Here is a 20,807-nt window from a genome sequence, read left to right as displayed (position 1 = left end):
AACCTCGCTCCTCACTCCTACAGACTTACACTCCCTCTCTGCAGCTCTACTTTCTGTACCACACATCAAACTCTGTTCTATGGGAGCTCCAGCATTCTCTCATAGTGCTCCTCAACTCTGGAATTCTCTTCCCTCTCACATTTGTCAATTAGACTCAATAACACATTTTAAAACTGCCCTCAAAACTTATCTTGTCAAACTGGCATACCAATTATGAAACTGTTACATGCCGGTTATCTTTGTTTGTTTGCTACTTATTGCTTTTTGATTTATCGTTCTTTGTTTTTATTTTTTTAATGTTGTTTAAGTTCACTGTAAGGTGACCTTGAGTGATAAGAAAGGAGCCTATTAAATAAAATGTATTATTATTTTTATTATTATTAGTTTCACTTTCCGTTTCAACATTTGATGACCACTTCAGATCATTATCACTATCGCTTGATGCAAGCAATGATTTTATTTCAGTTCATTCTAAAACTGCCTTTACGACTTTTGGTTTGCCATTGTGTTTTTAGTTGAAGTCTCCACTCCCTAGTGAATATTGATGAGTTACCTTAGAGTGGCAAAACACATAGAAGTATTCATGAATTTTTGCAGCATGATGTAATTTTATCCACTAACATTAATCAGACTTAAAAGTATAGAACAAATTATTACGTGTTACTCTAAGAGTGACTCCTGGTTGAGTGTAATTGCATAGAATTCCGAGCCCGACTCATGCTTTGGGCGAACACCAAGAAGGTTAATTTTCATCTGAGAACTGATTGTTGTGTAATCTAGGTAAAGACTTCTAGGGTCAGGTATGTGCTATGGAAGCCCTAGAGCACCCTCTAGTGGCTGGAGCAGCTACTGCTGGCTTCCAGAGGCAAACAAGCCCCAAAAGTCTATGCCTAATACAGAGGACCATATTATGGCCATCTAGGGAAGCAGCTATTAAATTAACTGCCTCATCCCACTTCTTTTATCCTACAGTAGATCCCCCTGGAGTAACTTTTCACAAGGCACTTGGTAAGAATATAAAAAAGTTCCACCCTCTCGTGGCAGTTCAATTTTCTGGCATGAAGAATGAGCATCAATACTGCCAGAAAATGTATTCTTTTCTTATTTTTAGACCAAGTCCTACCCTAGTGTTGTGGCAGTCCCTTTGCCCTATAGTCTCACTCCTGACTCCCCCAAACCCCCCATTACAGTCTTCACATTCCCCTCTAAACTGTTCAAATTCCTTTTATTGTACTTTTGTTCTTCTTATAATACAGGCGCTGTGGTGGGCTGGCGCCCTGCCCGGGGTTTGTTTCCTGCCTTGTGCCCTGTGTTGGCTGGGATTGGCTCCAGCAGACCCCCGTGACCCTGTAGTTAGGATATAGCGGGTTGGATAATGGATGGATGGATGATACAGGCAATGAGTTCATTACCTGTGTATTAAATGAAGGTTTAAACTAACCAAATATTTGCAATACGGTAAAGAAATTAAGAATGCTGGTTGGACTTTATAGATACCACAGTCAAGAAATTATTTTTAAAAAAAACAGCAACAACAGCTTTGTTCAGTGATTTCTAATATTATTGGCTTGTTTTTTTTTTTTTTGCATTTTTCCTTTGATTCTTTTTTGAATTCTTGTAGTGACAGGTGTACCTTTTATTTTTTAGAAATAATATAGATACTGTCCTGCATGTTTCATGACATAAATATCCCTTCTAAAGCATAAAGGTCATGCAATTTAGAAATCTCAGGTGAAAAATAAAAGGAAAAAAGTGGGAAATTGACTTCTTTATATAACACTTTAAAGACCTTTGAAGATCGGTTATTGGCCTGGGAATAAAAGCTCAGACCATCATCTCTGTTATAAACATTATGTGTGCCGAGTTATGGCTTTTACTTTAAGCAAAAAAGGTTGCTACAGAAGAAGCAAAAACTTGGGGCAAGAACTCAACTGAGACAGTGTAAAGGATCAAACAACATTTTTCACTTTTCTTTGGCCTTTTTGTGTCACAATCGGGTGTTATTGTGATTGATGTCAACCAGCAAATTCTTCCTATCACTCACACAGCACCCAGGAATGCTGTCTGACATGAATGATCTTAATAAAGGTCTTTCTTCTTATTTTTCATTTTTATGTGTGATTTGGAACTGTCATTCTTCATGACACTTGTGAAAGCAAAAACCTAAACTGTCTAAAAGTGGATAACACAATAGTTAGTCTACAAAATCAGATTTGAGTCAGACACTATGGACAACATCCATCCATTCATTATTCAACCTGCTATATCCAAACTACAGGGTCACGGGGGTCTGCTGGAGCCAATCCCAGGCAACACAGGGCGCAAGGCAGGAAACAAACCCCGGGCAGGGCGCCAGCCCACCACAGGGACAACATACAACATAATGATATTTTGTTTTCTAACATACCACAGTTTTAGTACAAGCTAGTAAATTTGTAAAACATAAGCTATGCATTGAAATTGAAAAGCAGCATTTTCATTTTAAATTGGATTGTCATTTCCATATGTGACATTTCACATTATTTCCATATATTGGATTCTATATATATATATATATATATATATATATATATAGGTGTTGTACCGTGTTAGCCATTATGAATGTAGAGAAAAGCCAAGCAAAATGACACCTTTTATTAGCTAACTAGAAAGATTACAATATGCAAGCTTTCGAGGCAACTCAGGCCCCTTCTTCAGGCAAGATGTACATCTTGCCTGAAGAAGGGGCCTGAGTTGCCTCGAAAGCTTGCATATTGTAATCTTTCTAGTTAGCTAATAAAAGGTGTCATTTTGCTTGGCTTTTCTCTATATATATATATATAAGCTTGCTCAGTCAGTCAGTCATCATCCAACCCGCTATATCCAAACACAGGGTCACGGGGGTCTGCTGGAGCAAATCCCAGCCAATACAGGGCGCAAGGCAGGAACAAATCCCTGGGCAGGGCGTCAGCCCACCACAGTATATAAGCTTAGTTTGTGGTTAATGTGACCCATTACGAGAGAATATTTTATCTAAAAAAGCAGGCAGTAGGGGAAAAAATACAATTATATGTTAGATTCTTAACGGAAAGTACTATATGACTTCTATTCAGATAGCATGTTAAACTTTACAACTGTAGTTATGAAATCTCTTCAGGATGCCTGATTACATGTGAGAATCACAGGAGATAATGGATTACACAAATGCCTCATGGCTTTTTAGCACAGTTGCCTAATTATTTCAGTGACCACACCACAGAAATATCTGCTTTCAATGCAATTTTTATTCCTGATTTACTTAAGTGTGTTGTTCTTTTCTAACTTAAATGTACAGTATATACCAAAGCAGAAGATATTTGATATACATCAGAGACCTAATATGTTAATGATTTTAGTTTATATTATAAAAGACACATCAGCTGTTATATTTCTATATTTTGATTTATTGCATTTTCCTTGTGAACAGTGAGGAAGAAGAGGACAGTAAGGAAGACATACGACCCTTGTCTAAAACAGAATTGCAACTAAAAGCATTAAAATCAGTAAGTAAACCCCCTCTACCTATTTAAATTTATCTGTTTTCTTCTTATTCTCAATTCCTCATATGTATTCTGGGATTTTGCAAGCATGTTCACATTTTGGGATGAATTTTGCCATATATTCTTTAATTTGTACAGCCTTTCCAATCAATTACTACCACAAGAGACTCTTTGTTTTGGGTGCTATGAAGGATTAAGTAATACTGTCTTCTAGGGGAATAGTCAAATGCACATAATCAGTGTTACTAATTATTTCTTTTTTTCCTACTGAAAATACACTGAGCCGGATTTAATGAGTTATACAAAAACTCATTATATTAGACTGAACGCAGATAATTTCTTGTAGAGTACAGTACTGTAACTCTTTAATGATACTGTTTTTGAATTTGTTTAACAAAATTGCTTAATAAAGCAAAACACAAAAATAAAGCACAGCTATGAATAATGTGCACAATAAAACTTTTACATTAAGTTTTAGAGGTACAGTATATTTCAAGTCTGTGGATCTTCTCTCTGTATTGTAAGAATAATTCACATATGAAGTTGAATTCTTGGTGTAAGAATGTGGCAAGGAATTTTTTTACAATTGCTACAGGCTGTCTTCTCTCTGTATGATTGAGGTAATTAAACCCAGGTAAAAGTTAAAAATAATGGCATTATGGGTTGGAGAAGAAGTGTAAGTACTCTAAAAGTTAGAAACCCTTTATGCTAGGACTATCAAAAATCAACATTAAAATGAATGTTGAAAGAAGCAAAGCTTAAGTCAAGTCACATGCTGCTGCCAGGGCATCTCCTTTCACGATGAGAGTGATTGGAAGCTAGGAGTTACATGAGCAAGAACGTATACAGACAAAATGGAATAGTGTTTGTAATCTGGTAGTTTAAATAGATTATGAACTGATTAATATATTCACATTCAAGGATGTATTTTATTTGGACTAAAGGGAAATATGTGGTTTTTTTTTAATTTATGTGAACAATTCTTGATTATTGATGCCAATCAGTTTACTGATGTTGATCAGTGGGTAAATGAATGTAAATTTGATGTTTTAGGACTATTCTTTATTAAAAATGTGTAAACACAAATATAATAATATATAAATATAATAATAAAAGATTTGAATTGTTTGATGTTTGTTTCATTTTAAAATGTGGATGCCAGATTTAAAAAGTAAATAGTAACATTTAATAAAAGTTATAAAATACAAATCACTAAAATTGAATTTTTTTTTTTTTTTTACTTCATTTTTGTGATCTTAGAAACAATTTTTTTTTTAAATTCACTGTTTTTTGGTAGCTCACTCTCCCCTGATAAGATTGCTGATTATATATATATATATATATATATATATATATATATATATATATATATATATATATATATATATATATATATATAATAAAAGGATAAAAGTTTTTTTTATAATTTTCTCTAATTTCACAGGCTATTTACAGTCATATTAATATAGAATAATAATAACTCCAGTAATATCAAACCTGTATAACATGCAAAGCTAGTAATATTCATTTCAAAAAATCCCATAATTATAAAGCATATGCTGACCTGTTCATTGATTAAGCAGAAATTCAAGAATGCCTTGTAGCATATGTTCGTCCTTCATATTGATTCATAACAGGCATTTTAATGATCCTTATAAAGCTGCTTGCAATGGCAGCAGAAAGAAAAGTACGGTATATGTGTGTATGTATTTATGTATCCAAAATCTACATCAACCAAATGTTGAAATAAAGAAAGGAAAATAAGATAAAGCACAAAACTGTTGAAAGTAACACAGTGGCTAAAATAAGGGTTAAAGGAAGTCTGAGAATTTTATTAAGTTTGCATGTTCAGAAACAAGGGTCTGCCTTCCTCAAATTGTGTCATCCCCAACTAGTTCGCCTAAATGGGATAGCCAGGCCTTGTCAAGGTAGCTAACACCTACTGTACCATACAAGTATTTTCATGAAACCAATCATCAAGGGTTGAATGGGAGTCATTGTAAAATCTAACAGCAGCTCATCTTCTGATCATCATGACCTATTTCTCTATAAGAAGGTGGTTGCATGGAAAAACAAAGAAAAAAAGAGCATGATACAGATTTAAATAAACAACTGGAACTTTGCTCTTTATTATGCAATGACAAAGTTGTTTGGTCAACAAAATTTCCACTCCAGAATAGGAAGCACAGTTTAATGTCTTCTGTCTTGTAATAGGTTGCAACACTGAGACAATTGCTCTGCAGTTTTTTCCCCATAGAGATTTCATTCTTACCAACATACCAAAACAACAGCAATATAACAAAAAAATTTGGCACTGGAAAGGACAAGTGTTAACTGTAATCCTGAGAGCACTTCTTTCAACACAATGTGTGTTAGGATTGATGTAAGTGATGGTTCATCATTTATTAGCAGATGGTACGCTGAAGACAGACTTGCCATATTTTCTTTAAGATAACAGAAAGCAGGCTAAAAAAATAACAGCAACAAAATGAACTAACATTTGTGGCCATTTATTATGGAAGACCTTTCAATTGATATGATCCAAATCCTATTATGTGATATCATCTACTATTAAATTCTTCTCTGTATTTGTAATATTTTTATTTTACTATTATATTGTATTGAGGATTACTTGTGTCATCTTCTGTGTATTGTATTGTATTGACCTCCTTCTCTTTGACTCCCACTGCACGCCCAGCCTACCTGGAAAGGGGTCTCTCTTTGAACTGCCTGTCCCAAAGTTTCTTCCTTTTTTTTCCTACTAGGGTTTTTTTAGGGAGTTTTTCCTTGTCTTCTTAGAGAGTCAAGGCTGGGGGGCTGTCAAGTGGCAGGGCCTGTTAAAGCCCATTGCAACACTTCTTGTGGGATTTTGGGCTATACAAAAATAAATTGTATTGTTTATATTGTATGCCATCAAATCCCCAAACATGCTCTTAGAAGTCAGATTTGGAGAAGTGGTGAAACCCTACTTACAGACAGTGGCGGTCTGTCCCTTTTGCTTATGCCAAATCAGTTATAGAATCTAGGGAAGTGACACGGGGCAGGCTGGTGATTCAAATCTTTTGACAGAAGGCATGTGTCATATGTTCCAAAATGTTGCTCGATCTTTTCCGAATTTGAAGCATATCTCAAATGAAGCCTAGGTATCAAGAGATAAAGCAAGAAATAAATACCTAACTTATTGTATCCTGGAGAAAAAAATGAACCTGGCGAGAGTGGTGTTATTTACTAGGTGTCCTTAAAAATCAATTATCAGATTAATCTTCCACCGTAGTTTTTATCCTGTGAAATTTTTAGGAAAAGAACAAAAATAAATTGAATGAACTTGGCTTAAACATTTTTGGCTTTTATAGATATTGTACAACTGACATGCAGAATGCCAAAATAAGAAATGAATGAGTCAGTGTCCCCATTCCTAGAGGACTCCTTACTTGCATGTTCATAATTTCCTACACTGTAATTAAATTTGACAAAAATTGCATTCATTTTAATTTCAGATGTGGGAACAGGGTGATTTACAAAAGACTTCTTAAGTTCCTAAATCCATTAATGTATTGATTTATTATTTAAGGAGATGTTCAGTTTCAATGAAGGGACTAAAGATGTAGCAAATTTGTTGTAACAGTATGAAGAGGGTGCTGCACATATTTGCTTAAAAGTCACACGCTCTTAATGCCTCCCTCTTATATATTTTTATCCTGAATAGAGAGCTTTAGATCGTTAACGTGAAAATATAATTGTCACTTTTATAGTTAATTTCATTAATCAGTATAATGGGCCACATGTTCTCCTAACAAATTAGTTAATAAATGTTTATAAATGATTAGAAATCTGCTGTTGCATCATTAGATTCACATGTTAGCAGTAGCATAATAAGCGTGTATGCATTTAAAATTTTATGTGTTTTACTATTGTGTCTGTGAGGATAGTCCAGTTTTCTTCCCACATCCCAAAGAGTGGGTGCAGGAACATTATGATAACTAATGTCAGTACAACTCAGATTTTAGATTAGATGTTGAACGGCACTCTTTCTGTTCTCGGACAAGGAGAGATAAATAGATTTGTGCTTCTATATTTAATTCAAGTTCATCAGGATTTTAAAAAAGAAAGTTCTAGCTGTTTTTTTTTCAAACTCTGTATGTGTCTCCAACAAATTAAAAGCCAGAAGTTAAAATTGCTTTACTTTTCTTGATTGATTTAACAGATCCAGACCAAAGAAGGAAGATCTACAGACAAGTTAGGAAAACCCTTCAGTGAAAAACTGAGCAAGCCTAAAGCCAACTAAATCTTTAATGTCTTACCATATCTCAAAAGGGACAATGTTATATGATGCTGCAAGTTTTTCATTTTTTCTTAATGAAATGATATCTGTAGTTTTTTATTTCCATATGAAAGCAATACCAGTTGTGACATGTTACATGTTGTGTGCATAGACATGATTTTTCATATTTTATATTGTCAGAAATAGAGTACATTGTCTTGAAGAATTCAATCACAGTCTTTTGCTTTTGAAACAGTACTGACATCAGTTTTGAAGCTGGTTTGGTTGCACAAACTAACAGAATAATTTATTTGCAACTGACACTGAAATATGTTTTGCATTTTCTGCTGACTTTTCAGAAATTGCAAAGGAAGAGTTGCCAAACCTAACTGGACTTGAACATGTTGAGACTTTAAAACAGAGGATTAGCTTTTTAATTGCTAAAAAATATTTCTTATGTAATACAGCTATTGAAAAAATTACTTTAACGCTACTACAATGTCCTTACTTCTATAGCTGGCACCTCAACAACAGTTTAAAGTTTGTAAAAAAAACTAATTAATTAATTTAATTTTTGAAACTATGTATCTCAAAAAATCAGTTTTTCTACAGTGTTTTGAAAATCATTTATCCACTCTTTTCTAGAATCTAAAAATCTGTAAAGATCAACTCCTGAATTTAAATTTGATTTACCTGTGCAGAATTCAACGTAATGCTGATACCTCAAATTCATATCACTGTTAATAAAATCTAATTATAATGTGACATGAAAAGTAAAACAATATCTAATTTTAGGGACTTGGCCTTATACAATTAGATTTGGATAAAATAATTTAACAAATGGATGGAGGCATTTTATATTTACTTAAATATTAAATGAGCTTGAAAGAGAAAATGAGATCCCTAGTAAAGGAATGTGTTTATGTAATCCCTTCATTTATTCAGTGTTTATTTCATTCATTTACACTATTTATTTTTGCAGGAACCACAATACAGTGTTACCTTTCATAATTGATAGATTTTATTTAAACATAATAAGGTGCCATTGTTTTAAAACCGGTGTCAGCACTGCTGATTTATGCAGAGTGCAGCAATTCCTATAGGACCTTACTGTTTCTTTTCTTAGTGTATTATTAGGAATACATGCTGAGTGTATATCATAAACTCTGAATTTAATTACATGTCATTCGTGGCCAATGCTATTCATTAATAACAGTTTTTTATAATAAACTCTGAGTATTAAAAATACAGGAAGCAGCTCTCTGAAGGCTGCAGTCAGGACTGTTTTGCAGTACAAATTCTAAAATTCACTGCTGAAGCTGAAAATATCTGTTTTCCACCTAAAAGCTCATGGTTTTATTACAGCTCGTAAATTACTCACAGGTATCGATTTTAAATAAAATATGAGAAGTTCTTTCAATGCAAATTCTTATTATGCCTATTTCAGATTATTTCACAATTGATTCACTTACAAATTAACACAGTTTTTCAGGAGTGTAACTTGTAAGATTCTGATTGCAGTTGTTTACATTATTCTTTTGAAAAGTAAAGTTAAAATGTTTTAAAGAATTTCTGGCTTTTTTGTTGAAATGGTACCTGTTGGTTTCAACATGGGCGCAGTGGGTAGCGCTGCTGCCTCACAGTAAGGAGACCCGGGTTCGCTTCACCGGGTCCTCCCTGTGTGGAGTTTGCATGTTCTCCCCGTGTCTGCGTGGGTTTCCTTTGGGTGCTCTGGTTTCCTCCCACAGTGCAAAGACATGCAGGTTAGGTGCATTGGTGATTCTAAATTGTCCCTAGTGTGTGCTTGGTGTGTATGTGTGTGCCCTGTGGTGGGCTGGCGCCCTGCCCGGGATTTGTTTCCTGCCTTGCACCCTGTGTTGGCTGAGATTGGCTCCAGCAGACCCCTGAAGTTAGGATATAACGGGTTGGATGATGGATGGATGGTTTCAATGTTTAAAACACCATATCTAAATGAGGTAAGAAACATCTTTGGCAGATAGATTTTGAGTTTGTTTTCAGTCCAGACATGGGGCATCATTTGTGGGCATATCTTGCAGAAAGTGTAAAATTTTATTATTTTATTATCTTACTTTTACCTCTGCCCAACAGAAAGCATTAACTCCATAAATCATCGAGGATTAATGTTGAAGAAAGAACCATGGAAAGTTTGTTCCACTTACAGCAACACCTTAAAACCACAAAATAACCATCACAGATATGAACAAGTATCACAAATGATAATTTTATACTTCGCTTGTATTAAGGAATCATTCTGAATATAGTTCACATGAGGGTACAGGAATGACAGGTTGAGCAACAATGAAAAGGTTATCCTGTTTATTAGGAAGGTCCAAATAAAAACGAAGGAAATGGCCACTCGGACACAAAAAAAATAACAAGCTGTCTTTAGGTTGTCAAAGGGTAGGGGTCTTTCCATGGAGCTCCATCCGGTGGGTCGCTCTAAATAGGAAATGATGCCTCCTTCCTGGGTAGCCTGGTTGTGTAGACATACACTATATGGACAAAAGTATTGGATCACACCTCTTAATTATTGAATTCAGGTGTTTAGATCAGACCCAATGGCCACAGGCTTATTAAGCCAAGCACCTAGCCACACAGTCTCCATTTACAAACATTTGTGAAACAAAATGGGTCATTCTGAAGAGCCAGTGGCTTCAAGCGTGGTACTGTGATAGGATGCTACCTTTGCAATAAAACGGTTTGTGAAATTTCATCCCTGCTGGATATTCCATTGTCAACTGTAAGGGGTATTATTGAAAGTGCAAGCATTTAGGAACAACAGCAACTCAGCCACAAAATGGAAGACCACTTTGTAAAGTCACAGAGCTGGGTCAACAACTGCTAAGGTGCATAGTGCATAGAAGTTGCCAACGCTCTGCTGATTCCATAGCTGAAGAATTCCAAATTTCCACTGGCATTAATGTAAGTATAAAAACTTAATGGAATGGCTTTCCATGGCCAAGCACCTGCATGCAAGCCTTACATCACCATACCAAGAGCAGGATGGAGTGGAGTAAAGCACACCACCACTGGACTGTGGAGCAGTGGAAATGTGTTCTGTGCAGTGATTAATCATACTTCTCTGTTTGGCCGTCAGATGGGCAAGTTTGGGTTTGGCGGATGCCAGGAGACCTTTACTGTCTGACTACATGGTGCCAACGGTGAAGTTTGGTGGAGGAGGGATAATGGTGTGGAACTGTTTTTCAGGGTTTGGGCTCAGCCCCCTACTTCTAGTGAAGGGCAATCTTAATGCTTTAGCATTTCAAGAGATTTTGGACAACGCTATGCTTCCATCTTTGTGGAAACAGTTTTGAGGAAGGCTCTTTTCTATTGCAGCATGACTGTACCCCAGTGCACAAAGCCAGGTTCATAAAGACATGGTTGGATGAGGTCGGTGTGAAAGAACTTGACTGGCCCGCACAGAGGCCTGACCTCAACCCCACTGAACACCTTTAGGATGAACTGGAATGGAGATTGTGTGCCAGGCTTTCTCTTCTAACATCAGTGCCTGACCTCATAAATGTTCTACAGAATGAACAGGCACAAATTCCCACACTCCAAAATCTTCCAAGCCTTCCAAGAATAGAGGGAGCTGTTATAGCTGCAAAGGAAGGAGCAACTCCGTATTATGTATTGGAATGTAATGTCATTAAAGACCATGTTGGTGTAATGGTTTGGCATCCCAAATAATTTTGTCCACATGTATTTGGACATTTGCTTTGTTTTCTTTAGCTGGGTGCTCTCAGTGCTCAAATGGTGTTAGAATGAGCACAAGTTTGGGAGATGGAAAGTTACTGAGACTTGCATTTTTAAAAATCCCAGAGTTGAGCAGGTCAACAGTTGTGAGGTGGCAGTGTGTGTCTGCCAGGGTTCTGAGGTAGGGATTCAAATGCCAGGATGTGGTGGCACTTTCTTATAATTTTATAATAATATTGTTTGGTGCAATGAAACAAATTAGTTGATTAAACTAAGAGTTTCATCTCCTTTTCTTAGAAATTTCTGGGCACAAACACTTTCTCATGGTTTCTATTGCCAGAGCCTAAAAAATCTTTATCCACAGACTGATAAATATAATAATAATGTTTTATTGTGTTTTCAGACCACCTGTGACATGAAAGGTACTAACCTCAAAGGTTCTTTTCTTAATGGTTATTACAACTACTACATGAAACCTCTTAACTGTCTCACTATCCATATTGTATCTTAAGTATTCAACCCTAGGGAGCTCTAATGGCAGGCTACTCGCTGATTGGGAGTGTCTTTACTTTGAAAGCTTTACTTCAATCCAGTTGACCACCAAAGAGTGTTTCACAAGAGTGCCTCCTCAAGCCCTTAAGGGGCAGCATAACATTACCAAGAAGGGAATGAACAATCTAGCTTCCCAGCTTCACTAATAGCAATCAGACAAAGATATTGTTTGAACCTTTCACTTTAAATTATGCTTATTTAAAGCAAAACTGATAATGGTGAAAGTATGGAATAAAAAGACCTATTCGACCGGACAGGCTGATGCAGTCTTCATTCAGTCCGAGATGATCATTCCCAGATGGCTTCTTTACTTTAGATGCTAATTATACTGTATATCTTTAACACTAGAATTACCAGAGCCTATGAAAAAACTTGTAGATCCGGCCCACCTTAAATCCGTTCGCACCTCTCCCTCAGCGTCTTTTGTCCTGTAAATGTGTCGATTAAGACAAGCAGCAAGCAGCCTGCTATTCCATTCCTCCCACCAACTTAGAAAGAGCACAAACTTCTCCCAGCTCATGCCTTGATTGATTATATGGGAGTAAAGTGCTGGAGTTTTAGAGTGGAATAGATCGTTATTTGGAACACATGCATTTCATGTGTGTTCCGTTTCTACAATAATCTGTGTAAACATATTGTTAAAACAGAAATGTTTTTCATATTTTAGTAGTAAATGACAAAATGATGGCATAAACTATATAATGTGTGAAGCCTGAAGTCCAAAGATCAAATAAACACTTTCACAAAAGGTACGCATTTGCTACGACTGCTTCGGTGGCACAACGGTATTAACTGTTGACTGATCATCAAAACTTCACGGGATCGAGACCGGACGAGTTCGTTTTGAGAAGTGAGCTGCTCTTATTCTTACTATCTTAGAATAAAAAGATACATTTGACTTCAGTCTGTAACAGCCGGTGTAAATTTATGAAACTTGTAAAGCTTAGCTTTGTTTTTTTTTTATGCAGTTTTATTCTCTCAGTTGTGTTCACGATTCCACCCCCCAAACCCCTCCTGATCTGGCTCTTATATACAAAGTACAGCGATGGCAGCTTCCACCTGCAGCTATAGACTCAGTACGCAAGCGACTCAACACACTAGTGTTTAGATCTGGACGGTATATGTGCCCAAAAAAAAAGTCTGACTGCATTCTCGTACCAATGCTTGTGAACTGAAGTGTCAGCATGCACTTTCGTAGCATTTTTTGAGCATGCCCGTGTTGATCAAACACAGGAAGCTCTGCAGTCTACTTGTGACTTTACGCTGTAGGAAGTAAGTAACTAAATCCAAATAAATAACATTTGATCTGTCTTTTATGTAAGTAACATATAAATGTTCTGTCCTCCGTTCTATTATGTCCTCTGCATCTCCTGCTTGTGCTCAAAACATTAACATTTATATGTTAATGAGAGCTCCATTTAAATGTCCTTTTCACCGAGAGTCTCCTTGCAAGTGGTGTCTGTTTATTATAAATAGCAACAGAGCTAAGCTCTTTACAAAAGTGTCCAAAAGGCAGCAACAGAACAAAAAAGAAACTGCAATTTTTGCAAAAAGCAGTAATTGAGTCTAATAAAAGTTTAATAAAAAACACAATAACCCATTAAGTTAAAAAGCTAATCTTTGGCAGGATGGCACAACTAGGGCAGTAAGTAAGGGTATTTTGATATACTAAATTAATATTTAGGATTAACTCCCCCATAATAAACACCAAATTTCAATAAAATCCATCAAAGCATTTTTGAGATTTTCCTTTAGTGTAGTGTGTTTAATATGTCACTGTGCTTGGTGCAAGTAGATCTTATAAATCTGTTTTTTTCTGCTCATATGCACAGCTGACACATAGCCAGATTAAGCAAAGTGGCTCACACAGAACTGCCAGGCAAGCAGTATGACGAAAGATGGATTGGGATAAATGGCCAGCGTGCAGTCAGACTGTGAGATGCTGTAATTGTGTGCTATTTCTATCTGTTAAGTCAGCATGGAATTTTATCCTTGTTTAAGCATCATTGCTTTGTTTGGAATTGCATGTTTTCCTAAGGGGGCCCTGGATATAGAGAAAAAGTATAAACAACAACATTTATTTCTTTAGCACATTTTCATGCAAACAATGTAGCTCAAAGTGCTTTACATGATGAAGATAGAGAAAAAAGACAAAATAAATAATTCAAATTAGGGAACACTAATTAACATAGAATAAAAGTAAGGTCCAATGGCCAGGGAGGACAGAAAAAACAAAAAAAAACCTCCAGACGGCCAGAGAAAAAAAAAAAAAATCTGCAGGGGTTCCAGGCCATGAGACCGCCAAGCCCCCTCTAGGCATTCTACCGAACATCAATGATCTCTCAATCAGTCCTCATTGTATTCAGGGTTCACATGGAAGAATTTGATGATGATGGTCATGTGGACTCCTGGCTTTTAATCCATCAATGTAGGGACATGTAGGTGGAAAACCGGAAAAAGAACAGAAGAGAAAGTAGGGTGTTAGTACGGATTTTGGAGCCACCATGAATAATAATAATAATTAATTGAATATAAAGAGCATCAGGATTAAACTAAGATGAAGCAATGAGAAAGCCATGTTAAAGTAATGTATTTTCAGCAGTGTTTTAAAGTGCTCCATTGTATCAGCCTGGAGAATTCCTATTGGCAGGCTATTCCAGATTTTAGGTGCATAACAGTAGAAGGCCGCCTCACCACTTCTTTTAAGTTTAGCTCTTGAAATTCTAAGTAGAAACTCATTTGAATATCTAAGATTACGATTTGGAGTGTAAGGTATAAGACATTCCGAAATATAAGATGAAGCGAGATTATTTAAGGTTTTGTAAACCATAAGCAGTATTTTAAAGTCAATTCTAAATGATACAGGTAACCAGTTTAGTGACATCAAAACTGTAGTGATGTCCTCGGATTTTCTTTTCTGAGTTAAGATTCTAGCAGCTGCATTCTGCACTAGTTGCAATTGATTGATGTCTTTTGTTGGTAGTCCTGAGAAGAGTGTGTTACAGTAATCTAGCCGACTGAAAACAAAAGCGTGAACTAATTTTTCAGCATCTTGCAATGTTATAAGAGGTCTAACTTTTGTTATATTTCTTATGTGAAAAAATGCTGTCCTAGTAATCTGATTAATATGTAATTTAAAATTAAGGTCAGAGTCAATAGTTACCCCTAAATTATTTACTTCCGTCTTGACTTTTAATCCTATTGCATCAAGTTTATTTCTAATAACCTCATTATATCTATTATTGACAATCACTAAAATTTCTTTTTTCTCTCTATTTAGTTTGAGAAAATTACTACTCATCCATTCAGTAATACAAGTGAGACATTATCAGTGAATCAAGAGTGTTGGGGTCACAGTTGTGTGTCATCAGCATAGCTGTGGTAGCTCACATTATGCCTTGAGATAATCTGACCTAACGGAAGCATGTAAATCGAAAAGTGCAGCGGACCCAGCATAGAGCCTTGGGGAACACCATATAGAATATCATGTGTCTTTGAGTTGTAATTACCACAACTAAGAAAGAATTTTCTACCTGCCAGGTAGGATTCAAACCAATTTAAGACACTGCCAGAGAGGCCCACCCACTGACTAAAGCGATTTATAAGAATATTGTGATCAATGGTATCAAATGTGGCACTCAGATCTAAGAGGATGAGAACAGATAAACGGCCTCTGTCTGCATTTACCCGCAAGTCATTTACTACTTTAACGAGTGTAGTTTCTGCACTGTGATTTAAATGGCATGTTTATTGAGGTGATCATTAAGCTGCATAATGACTGTCTTCTCTAGAATTTTACTTAAGAAAGACAGGTTAGAAATGGGTCTAAAATTTTCCAAAGCAGAGGAGTCAAGATTGTTTTTCTTCAGCAGGGGTTTAACTACAGCAGTCTTAAGACAGTCTGGGAAGAGCCCTGTATCTGATGATGAGTTTACTATGTCAAGAATACTATCAATTAGCATGCCCGATACTTCTTTGAAAAAACTTGTTGGTATTGGGTCAAGGACACAGGTGGAGGGTCTCAGTTGAGAAATTATTTTATATAAATCAGGTAAATCTATCCTGGTGAAAGAATTTAATTTGTTTATAATGGAGTACTGGGGTTTAAGAGGATCCACAGTGTTGGGGAGATGCAGCCTTGGAACATTGCCCGGCACACCTTTGAGGCCAAGAAACTGATGGAAGACGTCAGCACCTGTTCCTGAGAATGCTTTTCACATCTGCAATGATGACTCCTGACCGGGTCTTGTCACTGACTTCATTCGTCTTTGTACTTTCTGCAGTATAAGCCGACATTAAGCAAAGTTAAGTTATTTCTCCTATGTGAATTCTTAACATCATATGACTTTTATGTTATATCTGTATAGATTCAGGTTAAGTAACACACTGCGATCACAAAAGAGCTTATTCCCAGGGAGCAAGCTCCCCCTGCAGGACACAGGATGACATTATAGAAGAAACAAAATTAGCTAACACTTGTTTGTTTTGTCCAGTTTATGAAGCCCGTAGCTGGCATAACATCCTTGAACCTGGGACATCGATAGTAATGAAACTGAGGATGCAAGGGGCAATGAGAACACATAACTACAAGAGGTTGGTACAAACAGTGTGTAAAGTGGTTTTTATTCAATCAGAAGTGTAGTGCAGTCTTAATTAGTAGAGAACAAAATAATCCTCAGTAAAATCAGTATAGTTGTGGAGATTAAAACCCACATTAAATAAGTTCTTTCAACCATTTAAATCCAAGAATAAAATCATGCAGATATCGGCTTTCCTTTTCTTGCCTTTCCAGCCTGCCCTTCTGTCTTCACAGCTTACATCTTCGGGTTTTCTCACCCAGTGAATGATGGCACTTACATATATAACTTTAAGCACTGCTTTGACTATATCTTTGCATCTGTACATTTTAAAAGGGGGCTGCACACAGCTAATGAAAAACACAAAAATAAATACTTTACTTGAGTGAATAACATAAACAAATGAATATCGTAAACATCTAATAATAGCAGTATATACTCAAATTTCACAATATTCCTCACTAATTACCTGTTTTAGATCAAACGCATTCTCTCCTGTAAAACAGTGTTTTTCAATGACTGTCAACAAAAGCTAAGTCACTAGTAAAAGCAGGAACTGATCTAATCCAGGAATGTTTTACTCATGGACAAATGAGTATAGCATGTTCAAGAGTATGCAGCTCCAGCGACTTAATAATATTATTGTTACTTGACTAATGCCTTTATCCACAGCGACTTACAATATCTAAGATATAACTGATTGCATTTCTTTTGTTTTTCCAGTTGGAGCAAAGGAAGATAAAGTGACTTGTTCATGGTCACAAAGTGTTAGAAGTGGGATTTGAATTACCAATCTCAGAGTTTGAAGTCCTAGATCCAAAGCCATAACCACTACACCACACTGCCTGGCAATACACTACAGCTACAAATATTCTATACAGAAAAGTACTGTATACCTGATTAAACGACAGCACTATAACTATGGCCTATTGTTCAATAAAAAGAAAAAGCAATCAATGTGACATAATAATAATATGTACAGATAAAATAAATATTACAAATGACAAAATGATAACCTATTCCATAAGCAGCATATGTATGGGAGTGCAAAGCTTATTAAATGCACAGAATAAAGTGACATGCTGAATGCTGACTGAACTTTGCCACTGCATATACCATCAGTCTGTACACAGTCAGAGCTCTGTATACTTTAAATACAGAATGAAACCATCTACATCAAGCTAGTGAACAGAAAACTCAACATAATGAGAAAAATAGATTTATTTATGATTTAAGAAACTATTTTACACTTTTTTAAAATGCAAAGAGAAATTACACAGCCGTAAATATCATTTAAATACCAAGAGATAATAATTGCTTCTACAACACAGACAAATAACCTTCAACACTAGGAAAGAGTGATACTTAAAAATGTAAGTCTACTGAACTCTTTGCTGCACTTAATACATAGTAAGCATTGGATTGGTCCATTGAATACACATTATAAGTGCTCTTCAGTCCCACAGGATAAGATGAACATGGCTACAGCAAGCAACCATTGACTCACAGGACTAATAACAACCGTGTTAACTGTTGTTGTTTATTTCAAGTTTTACATGAGAAATTACCCATAAGTGTATAAATAATGGTACAGTATAACAGATTGTATCTTCTAAACTTATATTATTTTCTTTATTTCGCACTTTTCATATTGAACTCAATGTCACACTCCAGATTATTATTATGGTTAATAAATTTGCAAAATACTTTTTTTTTTTTTATAAATTATGTTGCAGGTAAGTCAAGAAACTTTTTTTTTGCACATGGTGAAATTCTGATCTCCTAATGTATGTTTGCAAAGCCAGAAACTTACTAGGCTGCCCAGCCTGCCTTTTTCATCGTAACTGACATCAAATAGACTCTTCCTTCAAACCATTTGATTTGTTTCATCTGCCTTATTCACCAGCTTGACAGGCCTTTCCTCTGAGAGCAATAAGTATTGATGGTAACCTTCAGATATAGCTGATTTATAGAGCACAGAAAAAGGAAACCTATCATAAAGCATGCACCCAACACCAAATATCTTAGTTGTTTATATGCTCCAAGAGTTAAATACGATAATCATTTTTTCATATTTATTTATGCGATCCATGCAGGTTTTTACTTTTATCCTGGTGTAAACAGTTGTAGTTTCTGTAATCCATCAGTAGTGTCACAAGAATTAAAAAAGACAATGATAAATAACCAGAGCCCTAAATGATCACCCAAGGGAATCTTTTACCTTTAGTCTTAAGAAAAACCATTATCATGGTTTAGATCGAAACAAGTAGTGTAGATTGCATGAAGTTTATTCACAAAAGTGTCCAACACATTAAATCATGTGCAGAAGATATACTTTTATTTTATCACACATTTAGGACAGCTTAGTGTTCAGGCACTGGTTTTGAGCAAGCTGAAAAACTGTAAATCCCTTTTAGTATTCTTGGAAACTCCATGCCTTTTAACCCAGGTTAGATGCAACACAAGGCAAAGTCCTATTCATTTAAAAAATAAATTAATGTATTTATTTATGAAATACCAAATGGACGCTAACTAATATTGGTGACATGGATCATACTGTCACAAATTTAGTTAATAGTGACTGACTTTACCCCCATTTAAGGCCATTCCACTGCTAGTTACCAAAGTGAGCAACATAAAATACACAGCGACATTTCTGCTGTCAGTTTTAAAATATTGCTAGAGCTAAGCACATTTACTCAATTACTCAGTATAATATTAAAAACTATTATAAAGGTCACAAGAAACCTGCCCCGAATGAGATGTCACTCCCAATAGCATCATAATGCTAAGAACACTATTGACCTTAAGATTGATTGTTACTTATGTATGTTTCCCAAAACTCATTTTAGCATTTTAAAACCTTCAGTTTCTCTTGTAATAACCCTTAGCACCAGACTCTTGTCACCGGTTAAATTCATGTCATGACAGTTAAAAATAATCTTCTACTTCTTCATCTTCATCTTTTCCCACTTCTATGTGGGGCCGATGTGCTTGATCAACCTCCTCCCAAGAGCTTATTCCTGATAATAATAATAAAACATTTTATTTATATAGCATATCTCCATGTGGAAAGCCCTTCACAAATATTCACAAAGATACAAAATGTACAGAAAAAGATCAAATAGTAACACTGTATAAAAACTAAGAGTAGACATTAAACATGTAATAAAAGATAAATACATGAAACACAAAAAAAAAAACTGAATAAGAAAACAGTAATAGTTCCCTGAAAATGTATAACACTAAGAATCATACTAGACAAGTTAATATAATTTTTATAATGAAATGCAGTGATGTATTTATAGGGTTATATTATACAGGTTATCTGTTCTAATGGTAATTAAAAATGTATAAGTTTATAATATTTCTAATGTTCTGTTAAAGTTTTGAAGAATCTGTGTTCTAAGGTTGCATCTAGCCTTGATTTGCTTTGAACGTAGTGTTTCCCACATTACAACTGGTTATTGAGAATAGCAGGAAGAAAGATAAGGGAAGGACAGCAAATAGGTACATTTGAGGAAAGACAATACCGCAGCAATCAAGGAAACCCACTCAGAATATTAAAAAAATTAAGTCATTGGGTGGTAGGCGATACTCATTCATTCTCCCAATACTTTGGTGCCTAGTCACACTTGTTACAACAGTTCTCTGCATTGAAGTTACATGCTGATTTGTATTTACAGAGGAAGTTTTACGAATGTTATGCTAAAGTGTCCTAGGAGCACCCATAATGTCACCATTGGTAGTGTGTCAGAAGACAAGAAACGGTAAGCTTGGTTGTAGGATGGCTAATGAGTGAAAGTGAGCGTTGCCTTCATGCATACCTGTTGATGTCGGGCAGCCGAAAAACAATACAACAAAGCATATCAGTGAACTATGGCGGAAAAAAATATTGATGCATAGAAACTGACATTCCACAGTGTTCATAAATCACTGGGTATTATCAGATTTAAACTTCAGCCATCTTGCACTTTAATGGTTGTGTATGAACTGCTGCATAATATTTTTGATAGAGCAGGTGTGCGGCTGCCCAATGAAGAATAGAATGAAGGGATAAGGACTGCAATTTTAAAAATTCCTGATTTTGGAGAAGAGTTACCTGCTGTGGAGATTAGCACAGACCGCCAACACAGCCATTTTTACATAATTGTTATGTTTTGTTCATCACTTTTTAAGTGG

At 35.7% G+C, this 20,807-nt stretch overlaps 1 protein-coding gene across 1 annotated transcript in view; it reads left to right on the top strand.

Annotated features, from left to right (window-relative positions):
- The window catches only part of LOC114644593 (outer dynein arm-docking complex subunit 1-like), a 150,387-nt gene extending 142,079 nt beyond the window's left edge, over positions 1-8,308 (top strand). The window contains exons 15-16 of the mRNA XM_051922434.1: positions 3,446-3,521; positions 7,723-8,308. Coding sequence (XP_051778394.1) covers positions 3,446-3,521; positions 7,723-7,803 — 157 coding nt within the window. The 3' untranslated portion in view covers positions 7,804-8,308. The remainder of the gene's footprint in view (positions 1-3,445; positions 3,522-7,722) is intronic.
- Positions 8,309-20,807: the final 12,499 nt, after the last annotated feature.

This window comes from Erpetoichthys calabaricus, chromosome 2 (genome assembly GCF_900747795.2).
Source record: "Erpetoichthys calabaricus chromosome 2, fErpCal1.3, whole genome shotgun sequence".
In the NCBI taxonomy this organism is placed as follows: Eukaryota; Metazoa; Chordata; class Cladistia; order Polypteriformes; family Polypteridae; genus Erpetoichthys; species Erpetoichthys calabaricus.
This window is presented reverse-complemented; position numbering and strand designations above follow the sequence as displayed.